General features: G+C 44.8%; 1 protein-coding gene across 10 annotated transcripts in view; it reads left to right on the top strand.

The window, feature by feature from the left end:
- RAPGEF2 (Rap guanine nucleotide exchange factor 2) overlaps window positions 1-27,028 on the top strand; it is a 552,363-nt gene that overhangs the window by 316,963 nt on the left and 208,372 nt on the right. The window contains exon 1 of one of the 10 annotated variants that reach the window (XM_063920461.1): window positions 4,358-5,207. The exons of the other annotated variants lie outside the window; for them this stretch is intronic. Within the exon in view, the coding sequence (XP_063776531.1) occupies window positions 5,173-5,207 (35 nt within the window). The 5' untranslated portion in view covers window positions 4,358-5,172. Of the gene's footprint in view, window positions 1-4,357; window positions 5,208-27,028 lie in introns of those variants that run through there. 10 annotated transcript variants of the gene reach the window in all.

The following is a 27,028-nucleotide window of genomic DNA, read 5'->3' as shown; positions in this document are numbered from 1 at the left end:
CTAATGTATTTATAGACCAGGAATAAACAGCGCTAGGTTATAACAATACATACAATCGTAAAGCCATAGATTAGCCACACAGTGCTTGATAAAAATTCATAGTACAATTTTAATAATCATAAAAGAAATATGTAGTGTCCTGTATAGCAATCGGGTATGGGACTCATGGTCGTCAGTGTCTAGGTCGACAGTGGCTATGTTGACATTGTCATTAGGTGGGTGTAGTACGGCTGACCGCCGGTCTCCTGGCCGCCGGTCAGCTTACCGACGCCGGGATCCCGGCAGCATACCGACGCCGGGATCCCGGCGGGGAGGGGCGAGTGCAGCAAGCCCCTTGCGGGCTCGCCACGCTGCGCTCGCCACGCTGCGGGCTCGGTGGCGACCTGCGGTCGCCACGGGTTCTATTCCCACTCTATGGGTGTCGTGGACACCCACGAGTGGAAATAGTCCCTGTTGGTCGGCATGCCGACCATCTGGACAGTGACCCGTCGGGCTGGTGGAGGAGGTCATGTGACTGTCGGTCAGCTGACCGGCGGTCACATGAATACCACCCCATTAGGTCGACGGCAACAAGGTCGACAAGAGTTTTTCATGGTTTTTTGTGTAATTTCCTTCGTAAAGTGACCGGGAACCCCAATTAGTGCACCATGTCCCCTTGCATGGCGAGTGAGCTTCGGGCAAGTGGCCTCGCTGCGCTCAGCACAGGTTACCATTCCCATTCCCAGTCGTAGTTCATGTGGATCGTAAATTATGAAAAAGTTACAAAAAAGAAAAAAATGTGTAAAACTCATGTCGATCTTTTTGCACGTCGACCTAATGGTCGCATTAACATATTCTAGTGTCGACCTATTCACTGTCGACCAATGGGTGTCGACCTAAGTGGTGTGAACCCAGAGTCCGGATACCATAGCAATTAACCCAGGACTGGGTATATAATGGTTCAAAAGTACAGTCTGGTTCAAGAAGGTTTCTATCCAGAATCGTTGGTATAATTACCGGTCCTGTGGTATTATTAGGGTTTCATCCAGTTAGCGGTGGTCCAAGCAGCCAACAATGGAGCCCAGTGCAATGGGTATGGAGTCCCTTTGTCCACAGAAAGCCAACCGGAATAGTCAAAGTGTCCAAGGTGTTCTTTAAGAAAGCGGTCTAAGGACAGCGAAATGCGTCAGTTATCTCCCCTTGGTCAGTGGGCATTGAGACTATCCATTCCGGGATTCCATGTAAACAGCTTGGACACTTTGAATCTTCCGGTGACGCCTACACCTAACCCCTAAATCCCCTCCCCTCGGGGCTTACCTGCCCACTATATTTACGGTAGGGATTCCGGCAACAGCATTCTGACGGGTGTCGGGATTCTGATCCCGACATAGTGTAGCAGCAGAAAACATGTTCAGGAGCATAAAATTGCTGGATAAGTAACTTTATATATTTACTGAATGCAGTAACTATGAGAGTCGGGGCTGACTCGAACTACTCTTAACAGTCACGTGCTGCCATTGTAGTGTATAACGTGATGCCACATTATGTATTGCATGAAACATGAAATGATATGCTGCAGAAAAGTCATTCAGGTCAGCAATGGGAATGCGTGTATTGGGTTCCTCACTGGTTCTCAGTCTATGACAGTTCTCACAGAGGGTGGTCTTCTGTATGCCGAATGTCGGGATCCCGGTGCACAGTATACCGGCGCCGGAATCCCGACACCCGGCATACCGACAACTATTCTCCCTCGTGGGGGTCCACGAACCCCCTGGATGGAGAATAAAATAGTGTAGTGCGCCACCGTGCCCGCAGCGTGGCGAGCGCAGCGAGCCCGCAAGGGGCTCCTTTGCGCTCTCCACGCTGTCGGTATGCCGGCGGTCGGGCTCCCGGCGCCGGGAAGCTGGGCGCCGGGAGCACGAGCGCCGGCATACCGTACGACACCCCTCACAGACACCACAGAAGGCACATTTACGGACTTCTTTTTACACTTATATAGTGTACACTTTAATTGAGATGCCTTAACTTTTACTGAAAATGAAAAACAACAATAAAAAAACTGCCATCACATGCCTCTCACACACTGTCGACTTGTATTATCTCTTTACAAGTTTGTTTACTGTAAATCTGTTCAAAGCAATTAAAGCAGCATATTAATAAACTGAGGAGTTAAACAGCTTGTGTTTGTAGAAGTATGTCTTTGGAGATTATTGTTATCAGCAGCCATTAAAAGCACGCTTTACTGAAAGGAAATGTTATTACTGACATTACGGAGATAAATTTGGCAGAAAGCAGGAGGATGAGAAAACGGCAGCAGTTCAGTTGTGGTTGCACCTCCCATGGTCCAATGCCATCAGAGCCGGCCCTAACCAATATGATGCCCTAGGCAAGATTTTGGCTGGTGCCCCCTAGCACCACCGCTGGTTCTGAAGGAGATGCCTGGCATGAGTCAGCTGGCAGCTCTGCTAACGTCGGGCACCTTTTGTTTATGAAAATGCATCTTATTTGCATTACTATGTGGCTAGGATGCACAAGCAGCTTCTGCTGATTAAAATGATATGCAGCATGTCTATATTCTGTGAGTGACTGCAGCTGTATCTGTATACGAAATGCTACATTACAGTGATTTCCAGGAATACACTGTAACGTAGCATTTCGTATGCAGTAACACACAGAATATAGGCATGCCGCATATCATTTTAATCAGCAGAAGCTGCTGGTGCCCCTAAGCATACCAAATGCCCTAGGCATTTGCCTAGTTTGCCTATACCTAAGGCCGGCTCTGAATGCCATAAAGCAATAGTTTGTACTGGGGCTGAAACAAGTCTCCATTCACTGCCTGTCTGTCCCTGCACATCAGGTGACCTTGGTCACACGAAAGGGCCTATTCTCTCCAGCTAGCTCTGAAATTCATAGAACCCCTTGTAAAGGTTAAGAGTAAGAGCTGGATCCATACTGAATATATATTGAAAAAGATGGAACCATACTAAATATATTGAAAAAGTTGGATACAACCTAAATTTTCTCACATACAGTACTGCAAAAAAGCCTGATCCACACTAAATTCACACACAACCAGATATGCTGGATCCAAGTATCTAGAAAAACCTAAATCCACAGAAATTGCACATTCTGTAGCCACTTTACTGACCATTATTTATTTTAAATGTCTGCAAACTTGGCATGTAAATAATAGATAAAAATTCAGTATATTTTTTTTTTTAAATATGCTGTTTGTTAATAAAATGATACTGGGTGAAGTTTAATGTGTAATGCTTATGCAATTTGCTTAAATCCACCCAAAAACAATTTTTTTTTTAATTTATAAAAATACATATTTTTTATCACTGTTTTTTTATTTTTTTATTTTTTATTTTACTGTATCAGACCCCTTACAGACATGCATCAAATTCCTGTGTTTATGCACGTGAACGCGCATCAGCCTGGGATTTTGGTATGCCTGAATGCAAACGACCCGGGACTAAGTCCCAGGTCTGCGACCCTTCTCCCGACACGGGTCATGGAGCTCAGACTCGGGAATTTGCTGGCGTGCTAGACCTGGCAATTTCCCGGGTCTGATGTCTGAAAGGGGTATAAAGCTACTTCGTACAAGTCTTCATGTGCAATCTGTATGTAGCTCCGCCTCCTTTCTCACTGGCACATGCACTGAGTAGACTCTTGTTCCATGCCAGAGTCTACTACGCATGCACACCCAGAAAATTAGTATATCTGTAATATACCACTCTTGGGTGTGTGGTCGCACTAGTATATATGCACACCTTTGTGTGCGTTGTGACCCATGAGACTGAAGGCCGGAAGTGTGAGGTTGTTGGGAAATAATGCACGGTCATGTGAGGTGTCGAATCATTTTATTGGGATTTCTGTCGTTTTACCACACCGTGTTATTCAATATATGTATATACATACTGTACAATATATAGGGCCGGATTCAATTATCACGGGTCCAGGCACCTGCCTGCAGCTATTCAAGTGTTGCTACTGACGGGCTCAAGAAGTTCATTTCAACTCTCTACTACTGGGGGTGGCAAGCTGAAATTAGTATAAAGAGACCAAACGGACCTTTGCACCCTTGCGCCCATTAGTTTGGGCGAGTTTTGGTGCTTTGCACTCCTAAACCCGAGTGTAATGGGCGCGATCTGTGTGATAAGTGGGGGCAATTGAATATCACTCCGCAATCTCCCATTACTTTAGACTGGAGATCAGGTGCGAATAAACTATTGGATTCTATTGGATTCCCCCCATAGTGTACCTCATGTCCTGAACTTTAACCCATTATAGAGATATGCTCCTGCTTCGCACACACGCCCAGTAAAAATGGATCCTGCTTTTACCTACTGCCCTATTAGCTTTGCAGCAGGTGGCATGTTATTTCAGACACTGCCATGCCACGTATTAGCTTGGTATCAGGAGGAATAGGCTGGTGCGGCTGCCATACATCACTGATTGAAGACTATATTATATGAGGAAGAGCCGAGTCCCCTGTTACACCTCCTGCCGCCAGCAGCCACAGGTGTGTGCCCATCCCTCCCCTGTCCCTCCCAGCTGAGAGGTGACTGGGACACCCCTCCCCCTTCCCGGATGATGGTGGTGAGTGGGGGTGGGGGGCACCGAGCTGCTGCTGGCCGGGAACCAGCTTCCACATTCCAGGCCGGAGCAGTGACATTCCGGAGCGGGCTGACGTGCAGCAGAGGAATGTGTGAGCGGAGGCCCTGAGCGAGGGACATCCAGCAGTGGGAGCTTCTGTCTTACTCCGCTGCCTCCTCCATGGGAACACGGGCCAGCCAGCAGCAGCAACGCCCTGCCCTGCTCTGTGTGCGGGAATAGCAGCAGCTGCTACACTCCTCCTGCGGGGAGTAACCACTGCCAGTGTTCCGGCGGGTGCGTGCGACCTCTCTGGGGGACCGGGTTGTGCTTCACACACACACTCCACCCAGTGGATCGGGCTCCCGTGGCTGACAGAAAACTTTCTCTTCTCGGTGCTGATCCTGGGTGGAGAGCAGTGCATACGTGTGGCAGAGTGCGGCGGCTGAGGGTGTAATGCGGGAGCTTGGGAGGTGTCCATGGAATGGTCAGCAGCATGCCGGGCTGTCTGAGTGACATGTGCAGCCTCTTGGTGGGGGAACTCGTTATACTTGTTGTTATAGGAGAACGTACAAGAGCAAGAAAAGGTTAATGAAAGTCATTGCAGCTGTACATTATAGCCCTGGGTAAGTGTGTGTGCCCTTTCCTGTCAGTTTTATCACTTCACCATACTGCCCTTCTCTGTATAAGCTGCCACCTCATTTTTACACAAATGTAACTTCGTTTTAGCAAATACTTGATAATTGCACAACTATGTATAATGTGCCTTACTTTATTAATTTTTTTGCTTTGTTTATAATATAAATATAAAAGTGGTCTTTTCCTTTGCACCACAGATATGCAGCAATTAGTGAGCTGCATGTCGCATACATTGTACATGGTGACTGGTTTATTTTACCAACAACGAATTCAATTCCATTTGCTGTGCAGCATGGTTGGTGTAATGGTTAGTATTACTGCCTCATAGCACTGAGGTCTTGGATTTGATTCCCACCATGGTCCTAATTGGAGTTTGTATATTCTCTCCGTGCTTGCATGGGTTTCTTCCCAAGCTGGAAACCTTTTTGGCAAAACAGACGCAATTTATTCTTTAAATTGTTACTTTGAACAAGGCATGTTGCAGTTATATCACTGAGGTTTTATGTGTAATGGTACCCTTATTTTTCAATTATAATGGCATTGTATTTTATTCTTATTCACCATTCTATAAACCACTGGTTCCCAAACTGTCCTCAAGGCACCCTAACAGTCCAGATTTTAAGGATATCCATGTCTGAGCACAGATGGTTAAATCAAATTTACTGAATTAAGTCACCTGTCTCCAAGCACGGTTATCCTTAATGCTGGGGCTGTTATGATGCCTTGAGGATCGAGTTTGGAAATACCTGGTATGCGCAATTTGAAACGTATGTACTTTGAAAAATCCATTATATAAGGTAGCCAATGTATTCTTTGGTCATCTAGGTAAAATACATCATGTCATGTGTTGCCAAAACAGAAGGAAATACTATCCTGGAACTTTATGAATACAGATGAATTGTGTAAGCACAGTGTTTGCCTCTACAGCCTTATTTACTCATGTTTAACAGCAAATATTACTGGAGTGTAAACATGGTAAGACGTGGGTACTCACGGAGCGATAATCTAAGCAATCTGACTAGATTGCTTAGATTTTAAGCATGATCGCTCCGTGTGTACCCCCCACAGCGATAGGATGCGCATCGCTATCGCTGGTGCTAGATTGGCCTGCATGCAGGCACAATCTAGCAGGTCGCTCGTTTCTCCCGCTGGGTGAAATGAGCGCCCCCCCATCTCCCTCCGCACGCTCAGCACGCATCGCGGTTCGCTCAGCACACATTTCTCCCCAGATTTGCCAGTGAATACGGGCCTGTAGGCTCCAGGCTATCAAGTCCCACTTCTTTATCAAACCCAGCCATCTCTCATCCTAAGCACCCTGTCCCGCGCTCACTGTCTACCCCATCTGTGTCACTGCTCTCTGTCTACCCCTCCCCTTTAGAATGTAAGCTCTCACGAGCAGGGCCCTCTTTCCTCATGTGCTTATCCTTCTCTTACTTAAACTATCTTCTACTCCATACTCCCTTCGATGGCACTAAATCCATAATTTTCTGCTACCCTGGCACTTATTTCACTATTGTCTGCTGATGCAGCTATCTTGTACTTGTCCTATATTCTCCTAAGCTGTAAGTCACTGTTTTCTTGTTTTACTTATTTGTTTATGTACTCTGTAATTGGGCGCTGCAGATCCCTTGTGGCACCATATAAATAAAGGATAATTAAATAGAAGGTTCAAAACAGCATGCAGATTGTTCACTAGCTACCACCAACCATTTGTAACAAGCTTGCACAGTGCTACAGTATTCACATTACCTACCTTATTAGTTGATGGGGCTCATGCATAATCACTGACACTGTCACTCATGCTGTGTGTGTACATGAACAGAGAAGTCTTCTGAAGGTCACCGCATCGCCCTGTTGTAGGCAGCCTCTCTAAATTCTGCCACCAAAAATTGCTATGTGTGTAGAGTAAAGCATATTGGGTGGCAAATAGGTAATCATTAAATTCTACATTTACAAGGAAAGGTATATTGTTTTCCTTTATTTCCATTTATTTCTTTTAATGGAATGAAGAGACAAGTGTGCAAGCCAACACTACTCATTGCCCACCCATTTAGGTGACTGAATAGGGGAGGGTTTCTGCTGGTAAGAGTATGAATGGAAAGTGTCCAGCCACAATACAGGGCTGCCAGTCATGCTGTCTATTTACAGGCTCTCTGAAAGCTTCCTGCAAGTGGAGCATGCTGGGAATCGATGTCTGATTGCTCAGGCTGCATAGCAGTATATACTAGACTTCTAACCTTTCTCCTCTGGTCTGTAGGAGGTAAAACTCTTAGGGTATTTTTTCATACATGAAGGTAAATCGCACACTTTCCATGCAGGGTAAATGTGCTTTCATGCTGATTTGACCCAAAAACGATACAGACAAATGGACCTGTACAACAGACACTTTCCAAAGAACATTCGCGTTGCAGTTTCAACATAACTTGCAACTGTCACAGGCATTAATACGGGTGTAGTATGTGTTGTCGGGCTTCCGGCGACCAGCATACCGGCGCCGGCATACCGACCGCTGGCATACCGACAGCTGGGCGAGCGCAAATGAGCCCCTTGCGGGCTCGCTGCGCTCGCCACGCTGCGGGCACGATGGCGCACCACGCTATCTGTTCTCCCTCCAGCTGGGTCCTGGACCCCCAAGAGGGAGAAAAGTTGTCGGTATGCCGGTGGTCGGGACTCCGGCGCCGGTATGGTGGTCGTCGGGAGCCCGGCCGCCGGCAACCTGAAGACCACCCATTAATACTCTACAACATATAATGGAGGGTTGTTTAAATGGATTCAGTATGATATACTGGTGGCCGGGGTGTCGGCCGTCAGTATACCGACAGCGGTATTCCGACCACCAGTATGCCGGCAGCGGGGTGAGCTCTAGAAAGCCCCTTGCGGGCTCACTGCTCTCACCGCCCTGCGGGCATGGTGGATCGCTGCGCTCGCCACAGGTTATATTCTCCCTCTATTGGTGTCGTGGACACCCACAGAGGGAGAATAGCCTGTGTTGCTGGTATTCCGGCAGTGGCATTTCACCACTTGTAGGGATTCCGGCACCTGTATTGTGATCGCCGGGATCTTGACTGGCGGTATGTTAACCGCTTCCCGTTTAAATGCTTATGAGGAACGTTGTACGCTAAAATGCGGAGAGGCTTTCAGAAGACCCCTGAAATGCTCTTCTAACAGTGTTCATCTATCTTTTTAGCAGGTGGCGTTTTCAATTACTTATGTTAGGCATACTTTATCTTTGTTGCCATGGGGACGCTTGCAGGCCCCCAGGTTGTAAATATTCCGAAGTATGTGTTGTGACCTGTGCACCTAATAATATAAAGTATAAAAGTATGTGTGTAATTTACTTGTGCTGTGTGTGTATAAGAGGAAGTAGAACAGACATTTAACAGTGTACAATGTATGCCCCAAGAAGGGACTTGCCTTGTGAATCACTGCTTATCAGCACTACAACCATCCCATCACTTGTTCTTGTTGTGTCTTGTGTGCTAGGAAAGGGCAGGGCAGCTGCAGTACTAATGACTGTAATGTAGTCATTATAAACTACACCTTATTGTTAATCGTGCCTTATCTGTGTGACAAAATGGGAAGAATATTGATTTATCCCAAGTGAAAGTTAGGTCATTTGTTCTATGCACAATACTGTATAAAGTATACAGTAGTCTCCACATGTCTTGCAAGTAGGCAAAAACAAGTTTCTTCTTCATTCTTGTGTAAATTCATCACTGCTGGATATTTGTTTACTGATTTACATCCTTTTTAGACTTAAGGGGGGTACTCACTGAGCTGCTTAAAATCTAAGCAATCTGACTAGATTGCTTAGATTTTAAGCCTGATCGCTCAGTGTGTACCCCCTACAGCGATAGCGATGCGCAGCCTATCGCTGGTGCTAGATTGGCCTGCATGCAGGCACAATCTAGCAGGTCGCTCGTTTCTCCCGCTGGGTGAAATGAGCGCCCCCCCATCTCCCTCCGCACACTCAGCACACATCGCGGTTCGCTCAGCACGCATCGCGGTTCGCTCAGCACACATCTCTCCCCAGATCTGCCAGTGAATACGGGCCTGTAGGCTCCAGGCTATCAAGTCCCACTTCTTTATCAAACCCAGCCATCTCTCATCCTAAGCACCCTGTCCCGCGCTCACTGGGTGAAATGAGCGCCCTCCCCCCGTCTCCCCCCACACGCTCAGCACACATCGCGCTGTGCTGAGCGGCGGGAGAGATGTGTGCTGAGCGGTTCGCTCAGCACACATCTCTCCCGCATCGGCCAGTGAGTACTGGCCTTTAGAATTAGTTTATATGGGTTTAGATGACTTTGAAAGCAGTATAGTGCTTGCATTGATGTTCTGTTTGTTTACTGGTTAAGAGAAATAAAATACATTTGTTTTTGTGACAGTATGTGTAATTTATTTTACCAGCACATTTCATGTTGCCAAATTGTGGCTCACTTTTAATCTGAATTGTACACACCACAGACTGGCACAAGTGACTGCCCTATGCTGGTGGTAATTGTAGCAGTTTTATTCAGTGGGTGCAGTATCACTGTATAGTTGACCCCTTGATGAAGTCAGACAGACGAAACGCATTAGGTGTACCTCATTGACTCAACACTAAAGATAAGCTCAAACTCTCTTATTGTTTTAGTCTTGACCTATTTAGTTTTTTTTATAAGTATTTTTATCCTATACCCTCTCTTATATATGTTGTGGATCCCTATATGTGTTTTAGTTTAAACTTATATATTTTTAGAATAAACTTATTGTTATACTTTTTATCTCAAAAATTTCTCCATTTATATGTTTTTGTTTTAAAACATAAATTCTTAGTATTTAGCCTTCTTATTGAGAGATTTACTTTTAGAAACACTGTTGGTCGCTGATACCCCTATCCCCCAATCCATATTTAATACCCCTTTTCCACTAGCTCTAAAAACACGGGTAAATGCGCGGGGGCTTGGATTTACCAGTGTTTTTTTACTAGTGGAAACGACCCCCCCCTGCAAATTCCCGGATCAGTGATTCGGGAATCCTACCCGGGTAGCTTGCCGGGTTGAACACGTGTTCAACCCGGTAAGCTGTGTAGTGTAAACGGAAGCCGTGTCGATGCGACACGGCTCCCGTTCACAGTCTATGGAAGGGCGGTGCTGGGAGATCATGTGATCTCCCAGCGCCGCCCCTGCCACGTCACCAGCAGCGTCTCCAACCTGGCAATATGCCGGGTTGGTGAGCGCAGTGTAGAAGGGAGCTCTAGCACGGGTCGCAGCTGTGTCAGGCTCCCGGCTGCGACCCGTGCTAGATAATGGAAAAGGGGTATTACTTAGCAGCATTTTACCCATGCTGAGCATTTAGGGGCTAGATGACACCCTATATCTATAAGGGAGTGGTCTAATTGTCAATAGTGTTTTTTTATATTGTGTTCTTACCAACGCATGTTGCGCCATACTCCTATTGCTCTTATGTATAGTACATATGTTTATACATTGAAAGATCAGTAGCATTAACCTTTTTTTTTTTTATGCATGTTTTTTCTTGGGTGGTATTCAGTATGCCGGTTGTTGGATCCCGGCGCTCAGTGTACCGGCGCCGGAATCCCGACACCCGGCATACTGACAACTATTCTTCCTCTTGGATGTACACGACCACCCTGGAGGGAGAATAAATACGTGCGCCACCTTGCCCGCAGCGAGCCTGCAAGGGGCTCATTTGCGCTTTTTTTTTTTTTTTTTTTTATTATTATTATTCTTGTATTCATGTTTTATAAGTATTTTAAGTACATTTCTCTCATTGTAATTAGATCTTGAGGTAACAAAGAGAAATCTGCCCAGAAAACACTTCACTTTGAAGGTGGCATTCCCCTTTAAATTTTGAGTGTGTGATTCATGAAACGGACTTCCTTTGCCATTACTGTATCACATGTAGTTAGACACTTAGAAACATTAACAATGAATGCAGTCAGTTAGGTAATTAAAGGAATGTGCTGTTCAAATAGTTAAGATATTCCAGCTTAGTTTGTCTTATGTTGTTTGTATATGGTGCAAGGCTGTTAAGGTGCCCATAGTAATAATTACACAAATAGGTTTATGTGTTTGTAGGTTTGACCATAAAGCTTAATTAAGTATTTACACTACACTGATGTTTTTGCAGTTGAGCGATTATTGGCAGGCTGCACATTTCCTGCGATCACGCTGCGCATGTGTAAAGGTGTCTTTGAGGTTCCACTTGCAGTGAAGATTTCTTTGCAGAGTAATTGACAGGAAATGACCATTTGGGGGTGGTAACAGGGATTTGCGGCAGAAATGCAAGTTTGTCATAGCTGTTGGCTGTGGTCATGTTTGCAAAGAAACATGGAGCCTGCGTCGCTACTACCGTGGCCAGTCTGGGTAGCCGTAGACTTACTTGAGCAGTTGATGTTCATTGTTGCGTGTGTATGAAGTTGTGATTACTCCGGTGGGTGGCTCTTCTCATTTCTGGGTGGCAGCTTCACTTGCTGACATTAGCAGTTCCGTAGCCTAGAAAATCGCAATTGCATCAGCATACAACTCTGAATTGGGCCCATAGACCCTGTGGCCAAATCTTCCAAGTATCTGGTGGTTTATTGGTTGGGCAGAAGATCGAGCATGACCACAAGGAACATCTTTGTTCTTCATGGTCTGGTAATTGCGGCCTCATGTTGAGCATTCACAATACAATGTAAGCAAATTGACCTAACTTAAAGCACAAGTACATTATTGGATTTCATTTTATTTAATATAACAAGTTAATCTAATAACTTCTATCCCCCCCCCAAAAGATATAAACTGCTCCAACTAAGCCCAGAAGGGGTATATTCAATTAGGGACGGATCCATTCCGACATGCATTTGTCGGAATGGATCTGACAACCTCTATTCAATCTGATCTTAATTCGACTTTAAAAAAGTCGAATTGAGATGAGGGACCGAAAAAGGGAGGAGACCAGCGGGCAGACGGAGGAGAGCAGCGCTACCGCAGCTCTGCAGAATGATGTCTCACAGCTGCCAGACCTCACGGCAGTGTCCACCCGGCTCCAGCAAGTGTGGTCTCCCTTGCTGGAGCCGGGTGGACGCTGCCGTGAGCGGCGTGGCTGTGAGATATCCCTCTGCAGCGCTGTGCTGCAGCGCTGCTCTCCCCTGTCTGCCCGCGGCTGTCCCCCGTCTCCCCGCGGCTCTCCCCCCTCTCCTCCTCTGGGTCTTGCATTTCAGTCCGACATTTTTTTATGTCGGACTGAGATGGTCGGAAACGGGACCAAATCCTGTCAAATTTGGCCCCGTTTCACTCAAAAGTACGTGAATCGGCAGCTATACCACCGATTCACGTACTATTCGACAAGTCGAATTCCACAACTTATCGAATAAAAACTGCAGGTATTGAATAGGTCGAATCACTATTCGGCCTTAAAAAGTCGAAAACGGACATCTTTTCGACAGATAGCAGTTTTCGACCCTAATTGAATATACCCCTAAGTGTGAGGAGCGATGCATCGTGATTCAAGACAATTTGATTTTGTCACAACAAGGTGTAATGTGTCTGTGTTGCGGTGGAATCATTCAAATTATGAAATTCACAACAAATAACAAAAAAGTGTTCCTGGTCTACCTGGAGGCAGGGAAAACTCCCCAGTACATAGGGACTCTGGGGGCAATTCAATTGTTTATACGTGCCCAATCTCATATCTAAAGTGACAGGAGATCGGGGAGGCGCTATTCAGTTTTTCTTTATCACTCTGATCGCGCCCTGCAGTGCTGGTTTAGCCCAACGAAAGTAGTGGGCGCAACGCACAGGGTGCTCTGAGCAGAAATACTGGCGCCGGCAACTGTAAGGAGCTGATTGGCTGGTACTTTATCTCTGTTCACTTTATCTCTCTCCAAGGCTTAGTACATAGACCCCTTTGTGAGTTCCTGGACATTCTAAGCGCGTACTCAGATCACAATATATAATGTAGGAGGAAAATCAAGCCCAGGAAATTAAAGACCAGTGAGCATGAAATAAGTAGCTGATAAAATATTTGAAGGTGGGCTAGATTATTTTGTCCAGAAATATATTCCAATTATGTTATTAATAGAAGACTGAGCAAGGCAATTAATCTAATTGTATGGGGTGGTGTAAAGGTTTTGCTACCCCATGGGGCAGTTTCCTTTGGGAGGTTAATTTCTAGATTCTTCTGGGATTTTGTATGCCTTTCGCTGGAACAACACATCTGGGGGGCGATTTAGTTGTTTGATGGGCGCCCAAAGTAATGAGCGCCCATCAGAACAATTTATTTGTTGCTCTGATGCGATGCCCATTACTTTTTTGCGCACCCAAATAAATGGGATTTATCTGCAAATAGGGGCTAACGTAATTCCGCAACACGAAAAGTCCCAATTGGGATGTAACACTTTTACACATTTCTGCTCGCCACCTCAGGAGTCTGTGAGCAGAAATATTGGCGCTGGCAGTGACAACGGCAGAACAATTGAATTACTGCCATCGGGCCAACCTAGTGGTCAGCGCCTGAAATATAATCGAATCACCCCCCCCCCCCCCAAGAATTTATGATAGGTTAAGGTTTATAGTATTATTTCCTTTTATTCATTGTTTTAAGCCTTTGTAACCATCAAAACTGTTTAAAAGCTGTAAGGTATATCATTTCCTGAAATAGGGGGCCGGATTCAGATGTGGACTCAGTGCCAGTGTTAGCGCAGTTGAGCGATTATTTGCTATTGCAAATGTACCAAAAGTCCAGAAAACCCGTATGTGGCATGTGTTGCCGTAAGTTAAAACGCTGTAGTGTTGCATACGGGATCATTGGCATGGTATTTGGTCTGTAGATCTACACTAAAAAGGTCTATAGTCAATAGGTCGACCAATAATGGTGGACATGCATTAGGTCAACAGGGTCAAAAAGGTTGACATGTAAAAGGTAGACAGTTCAAAAGGTCGTGTTTTGTCGTGAGAACTGGCATTCCCAGAGTAATGTGCCTGGCGCAATACTGTTTCTGCTGCGCTAAGAACAGAAATCAGCATCGCTCCAGCACTTTTGTCAGATTTCTGCAAACACCACTCTGGTGGTGCGAGAAGAAATCCTGTCGTCCGGCGTCACATCGTGCTGAATTGGGAGCTAATTCTCTACACACTGAATTGAATTGAGCCCCTGGTTAGGACACCCAATCGATCGTTTGAGTGTCCAAACCACATACTTTTTGCCCATTTCTTCTTGCCACCTCAGGTGGCTGCAAGAAGAAGTCTGAACCCCAGCGCCACTCGCACCTGAACAGAGCAACAGTTGAATTGTTCCGTTGGGCATCCACTAAGATAGCTTTGGGGGAAAACAACTGAATCACCCCCACAGTGTCCACTTTTGTACATATTGTCGATGTCTGGAAAGTTTTACTTTTGTGAACTACAAAAGTAACTCTTATGCAATACTACCGTTTAGAACAAGGTTTCCCAATCTCTACCTGAGGCACCATAACAGTCCAGCTTTTCATGATATTCTGCTAAAGCACAGGTGATTTAATTAGTACCTCAGTCAGTTTGTTTAACAATTTGTGCCCAAGTATGGATAGCCTTAAAACCTGGACTGTTAGGGGGACCTTGAGGACAGTGTTTGGGAAACACTGATTTAGACCGTTGTTATAGAATACGCCCAACATGGTATAATGTCAGTGTTGTTAGGAGGTTGTTTATGGGGGTGTGGGTAGATAGACCGTGTCTAGTTAGACAGTCAATAGAGAGACACCATATGTTAGACAGACATTAGGTCAACAGGGTCAAAAGATAGACACCATGTTTTTTTGCATTTTTTTGTTTGTGTGGATAGTTTTGTCATCTGGGACCCCCAGTTGTAGGAAAAGGCATACCCTCGCGGGGCTCGCTACGCTCGCCACAAGGTTTATAACCAGCTCTATGCCAACATGGATAGAGAAGGTATAAAATAGTCCAAAAACATGCAAATGTTAAAAAAAAAAATCTTTATGTTGACCATTTTCATGTCGACCTTTTGTACTATCTACCTTTTTTCATGTTGACCTTTTGACCCTGTCGACTTAATGTCTGTCTAACATATGGTGTCTAACTAGACACTGTCTATCAACTGGATACTGTTTATGGTACAGTACTAGCCACTAGGTGCATTTATTCCTGGGCACAGTACGAACTCCTGTTCAAGTAATTGTGGCCTTTCTTTCTCGCTGACAGGTCAGATACTTGCCCTTTGCTCTTTCCAATTTAAGCTGTAGGATGTGTCTCCTACTCTTTGAGCTTCAGTGTTTTCGTATTTCTCTCTCCTTTCTTTGATTGGCAAATTCTCCTACTCCTATGTGTTCCAGGAGCTTTTACCAGGTATAGGAAGGGAGTGTTTTGCTTGATGCTAGAATGCGTAAGTTAAATTCTTATGGAGATAATGGAGAGGGCAGAAAAGTTGATAATTTTTTATTTTTCACTGTCCCTAAACATCTTCATTTCGTATACATACCTTGAGTATCGGACAGTTAATGCAGCCTGGCATTTCAGTACTGGTAGTCACAAACCGTTTTGGCTTAAGGCATTAGATTTTACTATATTACTTCCACACCCAGGGTAATAAGTCTTAGGGTGGCAATTCAAATGTTATTGCCCCTGATCTCCCATCTAAAGTGACGGGAGATCGCAGGGGGCGATATACAAATGAGGTCCCCTATCGCGCCCATTAGTGTCTGGTTTAGCCTCGGAAGCTGCTAAACCCAACTAAAGTAATGGGCACGATTGGGAAAAGTGCTGTTTGGGCGCCCAAACCGATCACTTTTCGCATGTTTCAGCTTGCCACCACTGGCGGGTGCGTGCTGAGATGTAGTCGCCGGCAGCCGATTGTGCCCGAATGGAGCTACATTAGAATAGCTCCGTTCGATGCCATCTAGTGGCTGCCAGCAGTAAAAACATTAGAATGTCATCCCTAGACTGGTTATGTGGGCCTCGACCTCTACCTAATTTGACCTCAACCTAATGACTTTGCATGGTGTGAGAGTAATATAGTTGGATTTATAATTAAAGTTAATGTGTGAATAAAACATTGCAGATCACTTGATTGCAAGCGAAGAGTGCAAAATAAATATTTTCCCTAATACGAACGCTGTAAATGTGTGTATGGTTGAACCGCATAAAATACATATGGGAAATAAACACAATTAAATTAAGAATAAGGAAACGGTTATTTTATATAAATATACCGTGTATATATAGGCAATTTGAATGTTTATTTAAAAAAAAAAAAGTTGTTTAGTAGTATGGGAAAACAAGACCTTTCACAATGGTGGGGGTAACTGCTGAACTATTGTGGACTGATAATTCAGTTAGGCTACTCTAAAATCCTTTTTTTATAATTATTTTTTAAACTTTTTTTTTTTTTTTTTTTTTTTTAAATGCGATCCTCACAGTGCTATATGGAGACGATCCAGTCATTGTAAATGACTGGACAACAATAGCTGTAGTAACTCTATATTTTGTTGATAAACTGAATTATTTTTCCAGTTCCTATAGACCTAAATATGGTATCCGGTCTCTAGGTCGACCACGCTTAGGTCAACATGCGTTAAGTCGACAGGGTTTCTAGGTCGACATGACAAAATGTTGACATGGGTTTTTCACTATTTGTTTTCATGTTTTTTTTACTTTTTCATGCTTTACGATCCACGTGGACTACAATTGGGAACTGCAACCTTGCTCGAAGCATGGCGTGCGAACACGGTGCACTAATTGGGGTTCCCGGTCACTCTACGTAGAAAAAGACACCAAAAAAAATATTTAAAAAATCATGTCTACCTTTTGTGATGTCGACCTATGTCTACTTAGCTACCTGCATATATTTATGCTCTTTGTTACCTGTACTCTATTTTTGTTATTTCTTTACTGTAATGCTAAGTTTTGTCTCCCTGTACTATCCTTTGTACGGCGCTGCGAAACACTTGTGGCACCTTTATAAATAAAATGTAATAATAATTAGTCACTGTCGACCAAGACACTGTCGACTTAAGTGTGGTCGACCCTATGAACCACACCCCATAAGTATTTGGGGTTTTCATATTCTAGCTTCCTTGTTAAGCTCTCACTACCTACAGGAGCACATGCTTAACATGGAGGTGTGATCTACATTTACAGACTGATTTATGGACTTCTGGTGTCCTACCTGATGTCCTTCTGTTGCTTCTTTCTGATACTTTTGTTAAGCTGGGAAGTTTCACTGTAAGAGTGAAAACTCTTCTGTGTGTAAGATACTTGTAGTGCCCAAGTGTCATCTCATTTGAATGCACAGCTATAAAAGCCATCTCTGGCTCAAGAGAAGCTCTAGTTAAAAGGGCTGCAGCGGCAACAAAAAAGCTCAAAGTATGTGTTGATGAAGGAAGTTCCCTAGATTTTGTCAGAATGAGGTCAAGGAGAATGTGCTGCACTAAAAAATCTGTGCTCATGCATTTTTTAATAGTATTCTAGCTCAACAGCGCTGTCTTTAAGCATCAAGATCTGAATTTTAACAAACTTAAACAAAAACTCTGCACACAAGGAAATTAGGAGCTGTCCTCACCTGGGCAGACAGTGGGTGAATGCAGCTAACTTGCACATATAGTATACCTAGTTACATAGCCCCACTCTACACTTGTGACATACCTTTTCTGACTCCACACTACAACAACATGTCTGCTTGATTATTAGATGCAGCAGCCTTTCCCAGTGTAAGGGTGTTACTGTTTTCATAAGTGACCCACATAAGGAGGAGCCGTGTTCAGACTCTTCATTGAATGGAAACAGTCACAAGAAATGTTAGGATAATATTTTTGTCTTTCAAAATAAATAAATAATTACACCATTTATCTGTGTGTGTGCATGTATGTGTAACATAATCAACCAACAAACTGGATGATTTTTCCGCCATTGGAAGGTCACAGTATCTGCGCAAGACATTGGGGGGGGGGGGATGCAATTATTTTGTGAGCACAATCTTCCGCCTAAAGTGATGGAAGATTGCGACCAGAGAGGTCGGATTTAGCCACATAAAGTGGCTAAACCCGAGCAAACTAATGGGTACACCATGAAAGTCCTGTTTGAGCACTCAAACAGGTCAGGTGGTGTGAGCCTATCACGCCTGAATGGAGCTACAATTGAATACTGTAGCTGCAGTGGTCGCCATCTGCTGTCAGGAAAGAAAAGCAATTGAATTTGCGCGTGCCAACCCCCCCATTGTGTTTATTTTTTTAAGGATCATATTTTCTGCCAAACCACACCTAATTTACATATGTCTGCAAACCCGACCTCTTTGCTCTTCACAAGACCTGCATCTCTCATCCACACTCATTACTCGCTCCCACTCACGATTGCAGGACTTTCATCGGGCTGCACCCACTATGTGGAATGCCTTACCACGCACAATAAGACTCTCCTCCGGTCTCCAAACCTTCTAGCGTTCCCTGAAAACTCATCTCTTTAGGCAAGCATATCAAATTCCAGAACCGCCCACATAACTTTCATAAACCTTCCTATCAAATTGCATCCACTCTGTACAGTCCACACATATCCTCACATGTCTTCTCATTCTTCACTTCCCCTTCCTCTTGAACCCGGCTCATCATTGCTGTGTGACCATATCATACAGCCCATCAAGAACCTTTGCAATCGGTACCGCTGGTGCTAGATTGGCCTGCATTCAGGCCAATCTAGCAGGTCGCTCACTTCACCCGCTGGGTGAAATGAGCGGCCGCCCCGTCTCCCCCCGCACGCTCAGCACACATTGCGCTGTGCTGAGCGGGGGGGGGGGAGATGTGTGCTGAGTGGTCCGCTCAGCACACATCTCTCCCCAAATCGGCCCGTGAATACGGCCCTTTAGTGTACTCCTGATGTACCTGTGAATGATGTCTTTCACAGACATAATGCATCGGCTTTGCAGCATGTCTATGTGTAGGGGCGGTCCACCGCCCACCTGTACACTTGATGCAGGAGGCTGACTTCACAGCTGGATGGGCAGATTCAAGTGCCGGCCTGCCTTTGATGTGAGACCAACACATTGAGCGGCCGATTGGTAAGTGTGTATACTTACCTGAATTGGCCACTTTGTCAGTTCAGCGGTGTGTAAACCGACATGTCTGTCTGGTATGTACCCATCCTTAGGGCATTTGTAGACCAGATTTTGTATACTTCAGTAGTAGAAATGTATGGAAACTTACAAAAGTGGCTTATGACATGCAGTGAAGGGGAACAATCTGTGGATACTGTGCAGAAGGCTAAACCTCATATTAAAGCCTCTCCTCCCATCACTTTCGACGCATAAATGCAATGTATGTCCAGTTCTAAATATAGGGCTGCAACAACATCTTTGCCATCTGCAAATTGTAATAATTTTTGGAAATGGTGGTGTAGTCTTCCGCAGTGCCTTTTTAATGCAGTGATTTATTGGTTCATCACAGGTGCATGTAAAGGAGGGTTAATTTAGGCTACAAAAAATGCTCCTCCCCTTCTAATACATCCTATGGGTATGGGACTCGGGTTCGACACCTATTGGTCAACAGTGACTAGGTCGACACGGCCACAATGTCGACAAACAAGGTCAACATGGATAAAGGTCCCCTTTTTGTCTGCCTATTTGTTTTCGTTTTTAGTTTGTTAGCATGGAAGACACTTGCTCTGCAGGCTCATCCCCCAAGTTAGTGGAAACATTTGCACCTGAAAATGTACTTTTACTCAGTAATCTTGTGGGGTTGGGTACGGGATTACGGCGGTCAGAATACAGACGCTGGATCCTGACCTCCAGAATGCCAGCAGGGGAGCGAGCGCAACGCAGATCCTTGCAAGATCGCCACGCTACAGGCTTGGTGGTTCGCTGTGCTAGCCACAGGTTCAATTCCCACTCCATGGGTGTCGTGGATACCCAGGAGTAGGAATAGCTGTGGCGATGCTGTCGGCAGTCTGGCGGTCGGGATCCCGGTGTCGGTACTCTGAACCCTATGATCCCGACTGCATCCCATCTTGTGCACATTGGTGGAAACTTGAGGACCTTATAGCTTTCTTTTATTTCCCTGGGAGGAGTTCTTGTGACAATTTGCTGAATCTCATCATTCCATCCATTACCATTCGCGTGAGGTTATTGTAAACACGCTAACCCTTGTTTTTGCTGACAGATTTCCTTTTTATTTTGCTGTATGAATGCCTGCAGTAATTGTGTAAGCATTTCTTGTCAGTCTGTACAAAAAAAATTCATAGATTGAGTTCACCAGGGATTACCTGCACATTTCTACACTTATATAAATAATCGTGCTAATGACAAGTACAGAAATAACTTGTTATGCCTGTTTATACCGCAGTATGGTTATTTGTACAACTACTTAACTAATACAGCTGGTGTCACATTGTGTATTTGCTTTATTGAAGTGCCTGCAATGATTTACTATTTAAATTATGTACAGCAAGTTTGTAGAATTCATGTGTATTTCTAAGTTGATTGCCCATATCTATAAAAGCCAGGAATTATGTGCTTTTATTGACCTACATGTTAGCAACTCCTTATCATTTCTTGGTTGTATTGTAAACTGGCATCTAGGATTGTTCCAGCCCTGGCTCAAGGTTAAAGTACCTGGGTGTTGTATTTAACGTTATTCTAGTAGAGCACCCTTGTAAGTGTGATCACCGAGGTTGTTGCTTTCACTCGCCCCATTTACAGTGACATGGGAATTATATACATACATCAGATTGCTTGGCCATGCATGAAAGCAATGTATTTGTATACTTTGCATTGAATATTTATTTGTCTTATTAATTTGATCATCTGATTCTATTACAATAAGTGACATTTGATTTCTGCTATGTTGTTTATGCATGATTTGTTTGTAGAATTGTTGACACGTTTTTTGGTTGTTGTTTTTTTAAAGTGCTTATAACAGTTCTGTCATTTGTCTTGTTCTGCGGACGGCACTGACCTGATTTATTAAGCTAAATATGTTTTTGATTCGGTAATCAGCTTTTTCTGCTAATCTAAAACTGTTTTGTATGGTACAATGGGTGGGCTGAAGTAATTGTTGTGTGTTTGTGTCATTGTGCATTTTGTTGATTTTAGAGGAGCTATTTTCGTAACGCTAAATTTGGTTTGCTTTGTGTTCCATAGCATAAATTGAGTGATCAATCAGCCAAGTGATCAATAAGCCAAGGGTTATAGGGGTAAATTTACTACAGGGGTAAAATTGAAAGGTGGTTATATTACCCTTAGCAACCATTTAGATTCTGTCTATCATTTTCTTTGATGGAATAGAGACGATAACCAGAATCTGGTTGCTGTGAGCAACATCACCACTTTTCAATTTTGGAACCTTTAGTTAATTTACCCCATAGTGTTTATCGTTGTGTATGACTACAGGTGTCTTCCTTTAAATATACTTGATTCAAATGTATATTTTCCAATAATGGCTTTAGTACAGGACAGGGTTAACTGGTTTAAATCACCTCGGTTTAAATAAAAAATAAAAAATAAACACCCTAGCTTTTTTTTATTATGCTGTGACGTCTGGCATGGCGCTGTGACTTCTTTAAAAAAAAAAAAAGCCTATTATAATAAAAACAAACAAACATTTTTTATTCAAAATGTTTATTACCAGTGGCATGCCCAGTGCTAACTCCTCCTTTTAAGTAAAAAACCTGTTGCTAGGGTTCGCAAAATGGTCTACAAAAGCTCATTTGTGCGTCACAATCCTTAACAAAATGATAATACTGTTAAATTTTTATTTTTTATTGTACCTTAATTGATTGTGTAACTTAAATATCCCTAATGAAATAAGTGTGTATATGCGATAAGGGGCTATTTCCACTTCCAAAAGTTACAACCTGCTATTATGTAAATAAAAAATTGTAGCAGCAAAGCACAACATTTTATCTTTCCAGGCTATGCAAATTAATGGCTCTGTGGTTCGAAAAAACATATATGCTGCACGTAATATGAACATGTATCCTCATGTAAAGCGATTAGGGTGATGCTCCACCTTCTTTTAGTTCTATACAGAAGACTTCCCACTGATCTTTGGCTAGACAAGAAAGTCCTTAGCAGTGTGAAAATAGTTATAAAACTAAAGGTTAACTTCCTGAATGTGACTATTTTCAGAGTGAGTAATTATTAGTGATGGTCCTTATTCTTTAGTAATTGTCACACAGTGGTAAGTATGCAGAGTAACAATGTCACCAGATCTGAGATATACCATGGTGCTTTCTAATTACTGTAGCACAAATGCTTGCACCTTCTACTAGGGGTCACCCTGAAAATGCTTTATTTTCAGTGCTGCATATTGCACATGAAAACCGCTTCCCTGAAACTTGGGTGTCTGGAATACTATTGAAATATAATGGCACACAAGGAATTATTCTGTCAATTTAGACTAACAATACCACAAAAAAGGAGTTCAGGAGACACTTGTGTCATACTAGTGTTTAATAAAATAGTCTATCAAAGCAAAAACGTAATAACACGAATTCGCACAATAATAAAAGATTATTTCCATTCTGATGGCAGGATCTGGTGAGACGTGAGGGGTGTATTTTATTACTGGACATCTTACTGCATTGACATCTGTAGATCATATAAGAGCACATTGAAATTCCAAGGGGTTTTATTGCATTCTATCACAATGATTTTAATGTCCTATTACCCACAAAATTGATTCAAGATCTGAATGCTGGTGCTTTTTACTGTGTGCATAGGGTTTTACTGTTGTTCAGTCTAGCTTATGGTTTTTTAAACATTTGGATATTCATATATCAGTTGTAAAGCACAATGGAATATGCTGGTGCTTTATATATAACGGTTATTAATATAGTCCAGTTAAATGATTTTTTAATGTGCTGTCTATCATAGGTAATTGTGTACACTCTGGCATTCGAGGGAATTCAATTGAATGCATCCTAAAAATGTTTTCTCTGACGTCCTAGTGGATGCTGGGAACTCCGTAAGGACCATGGGGAATAGCGGCTCCGCAGGAGACTGGGCACAAAAAGAAAGCTTTAGGACTACCTGGTGTGCACTGGCTCCTCCCCCTATGACCCTCCTCCAAGCCTCAGTTAGATTTTTGTGCCCGACCGAGCAGGGTGCAATCTAGGGGGCTCTCCTGAGCTTCTTAGATAAAAGTTTTAGGTTTTTTATTTTCAGTGAGACCTGCTGGCAACAGGCTCACTGCATCGAGGGACTAAGGGGAGAAGAAGCGAACCTGCCTGCTTGCAGCCAGCTTGGGCTTCTTAGGCTACTGGACACCATTAGCTCCAGAGGGATCGAACACAGGCCCAGCCTCGGAGTCCGGTCCCAGAGCCGCGCCGCCGGCCCCCTTACAGAGCCAGAAGCAAGAAGAGGTCCGGAAAATCGGCGGCAGAAGACATCAGTCTTCATCAAGGTAGCGCACAGCACTGCAGCTGTGCGCCATTGCTCCTCATGCACACCTCACACTGCGGTCACTGATGGGTGCAGGGCACTGGGGGGGGGGGGGGGGCACCCTGAGCAGCAATATTAACACCTTGGCTGGCAAAAATACATCACATATAACCCCCAGGGCTATATGGATGTACATTAACCCCTGCCAGAATCCATAAAAATGCGGGAGAAAAGTCCGCGAAAAAGGGGCGGAGCTATCTCCTCAGCACACTGGCGCCATTTTTCCCTCACAGCTCCGTTGAAGGAAAGCTCCCTGGCTCTCCCCTGCAGTTAATACACTACAGAAAGGGTTAAAAAGAGAGGGGGGGCACAATTTAGGCACAGTATACATATATATATGCAGCTATAAGGGAAAACAATTTTTATAGGTGCTATCCCTGTGATATATAGCGCCCTGGTGTGTGCTGGCATACTCTCCCTCTGTCTCCCCAAAGGGCTTTGTGGGGTCCTGTCCTCTATCAGAGCATTCCCTGTGTGTGTGCTGTGTGTCGGTACGGCTGTGTCGACAGGTATGTGGAGGATAATGAGGTGGAGGTGGAGCGAATGCCTGTAAATATGTTGTCACCCCCTGCGGGGTCGACACCGGTGTGGTTGAACTTATGGAGAGATTACGTGAAAGTGTCAACTCCTTACATAAAAGGTCGACGACACAGAACAGCCGGCTACTCAGCTTGTGCCTGTTCCAGCATCTCAAATGTCATGGGGGGTTCTAAAATCGCCCGCTACCTCAGATAACAGACACAGATGTCGACACGGATACTGACTCCAGTGTCGACGTCGATGAGACTGGTGTACCCTCCAAATAGGTCCACCCGTTACAGGATTGAGGCAATGAAAAATGTATTACACATTTATGATTATACCCCAGGTACCACATAAAAGGGTATTGTGTTTGGTGAGAGAAAACTATTAGTAGTTTTTCCTGCATCTGAGAAATTAAATGAGGTGTGTGAGGAAGAGTGGTCTTCCCCCGGTAAGAAATTGATAATTTCTAAAACGGTTATTGGCAGCGTACCCTTTCCCGCCAGAGGATAGGTCACGCGGAGAAACACCCCATAGGGTAGATACAGCGCTTACACGCTTATCAGAAAAGGTGGCACTACCGTCTCCGGATACGGCCGCCCTGAAGGGACCTGCTGATAGAAAGCAGGAGGTTACCCTATAAGATATGGTCACACACTAGGGCATTATATAGCGACCAGCCGTTGCTTCGGCATGGATGTGCAGTGCTCCCGCTGCGTGGTGAGATTCCCTGTCGGAAAATAACTATGGATAGGGACAATATTTTGCTGAAAATAGAGCATATAAAAGACGTGGTCTTATACATACGTGATGCACAGAGGGATATTTGCCGGCTGGCATCAAAAATAAGCGCTAGGTCCATTGCCGCCAGTCGGGGGTTATGGACTTGGCAATGGTCAGGCGATGCCGACTCGAATCGGCACATGGAAGTTGCACTATAAGGGGGTAAAACTGTTTGGGGATGGTTTTTCAGACCTCGTTTCCACAGCTACTGTTGGGAAATCAATTTTTTTTTGCCACAGGCTACCCCACAACAAAAGAAAGCACCGTATCATCAAGTACAGTCCTTTCGGCCCCAGAAAAGCAAGAGGGCTAGAGGCTCATCCTTTCTGCCGAGAGGCAAAGGCAGAGGAAAAAGCTGCAACACAGCTAGTTCCCAAGAGCAGAAATCCTCCCTGCGTCCGGTAGGTCCACAGCATGGTGCGGGGGCTGCTCAGGCGGACCCGGGTACGGTGGGGGCCCGTCTCAGAAATTTCAGCGGACAGTGGGCTCTCACATGGATCCCTGGGTCCTTCAAGTAGTATCTCAGGGGTACAGGCTGGAGTTCGAGACGTTCTTCCCCCCGCCGTTTCCTAAAATCTGCCTTACCGGCACCTCCCTCTGCCAGGGAGACGGTGTTGGTCGATATTCAACACTATAATCACAACAAGTGATTGTCAAGGTGCCCCTCCTTCAGCAAGGAAGGGGTTACTATTCCACAGTGGTTGTGGTACCGAAACGTTTCGGTGAGACCCATCTTGAAATTAAAATACTTGAACTTTTATATCAGAAGATTCAAGTTCAAGATGGAATCGCTCAGGGCGGATATTATGAGCCTGGACGAGGGGGATTACAGGGTCTCCCTGGACATCAAGGATGCGTACCTGCATGTCCCCATTTACCCTCCTCACCAGGAGTACCTCAGATATGTGGTACAGGACTGTCACTATCAGTTCCAGACGCGGCCGGTGGAGTTGTCCACGGCACCGAAGGTCTTTACCTAGGTAATGGCAGAAGTGATGATACTCCTTCGCAAGAAGGAAGTTTTTATTATCCCGTACTTGGACGATCTCCTGATAAAGGCGAGGTCCAAAGAACAGTTGGTAGTGGGGGTAGCACTCTCTCGGGAAGTGCTACAACAGCACGACTGGATTCTCAATATTCCAAAGTCACAGCTGGTCCCGACGACACGTCTTCTGTTCCTGGAAATGTTTCTGAACGCAGACCAGAAAAGAGTGTTTCTTCCAGTGGAAAAAGCCGAGGAGTTGTCATCTCTAGTCAGAGACATCCTATAACCAGGACAGGTGTCGGTACATCAATGCACACGAGTCCTGGGAAAAATGGTAGCTTCGTACGAAGCATAATTCCATTCGGAAGACTCCACGCAAGGACGTTCCAGTGGGACCTGTGGGACTAATGGTCCGGGTCCCATCTACAGATACAACAGCGGATAACCCTGTCAGCAAGAAACAGGGTGTCGCTGCTGTGGTGGCTGCAGAGGGCTCATCTACTAGAGGGCCGCAGATTCGGAATACAGGACTGGGTCCTGGTGACCACGGATGCCAGCCTTCGGGGCTGGGGTGCAGTCACACAGGGAAGAAATTTCCAAGGAGATTTCGCTTCACAGAAATATTCTGCAGCGAATGGCCATTTACAATGCCCTAAGCCAAGCAAGGCCCCTGCTTCAGAACCAGCCGGTACTGATCCAATCAGACGACATCACGGCGGTCGCCCATGTAAACAGACAGGGCGGCACAAGAAACAGGATGGCGATGGCAGAGGCCACAAGGATTCTCCGATGGGCGACCTACACCCTGGAGAATGGGGACTTCATTCAGAAGTTTTCCAAATGCGGGTAAACCGTTGGGAATGACCACGGGTGGACATGATGGCGTCCCGCCTCAACAAGAAGTTGAAAAGATATTGCGCCAGGTCAAGGGACCCTCAGGCGATCGCTGGGGACGCTCTAGTGACACCGTGGGTGTACCAGTCGGTTTATGTGTCTCCTCCTCTACCTCTCATACCCAAGGTACTGAGAATAATAAGAAGGCGAGGAGTGAAAACCATACTCGGGGTTCCGGATTGGCCATGAAGAGCTTGGTACCCGGAACTTCAAGAGATG

Source organism: Pseudophryne corroboree, chromosome 1 (assembly GCF_028390025.1).
Source record: "Pseudophryne corroboree isolate aPseCor3 chromosome 1, aPseCor3.hap2, whole genome shotgun sequence".
Taxonomy (NCBI): domain Eukaryota; kingdom Metazoa; phylum Chordata; class Amphibia; order Anura; family Myobatrachidae; genus Pseudophryne; species Pseudophryne corroboree.
This window is presented reverse-complemented; position numbering and strand designations above follow the sequence as displayed.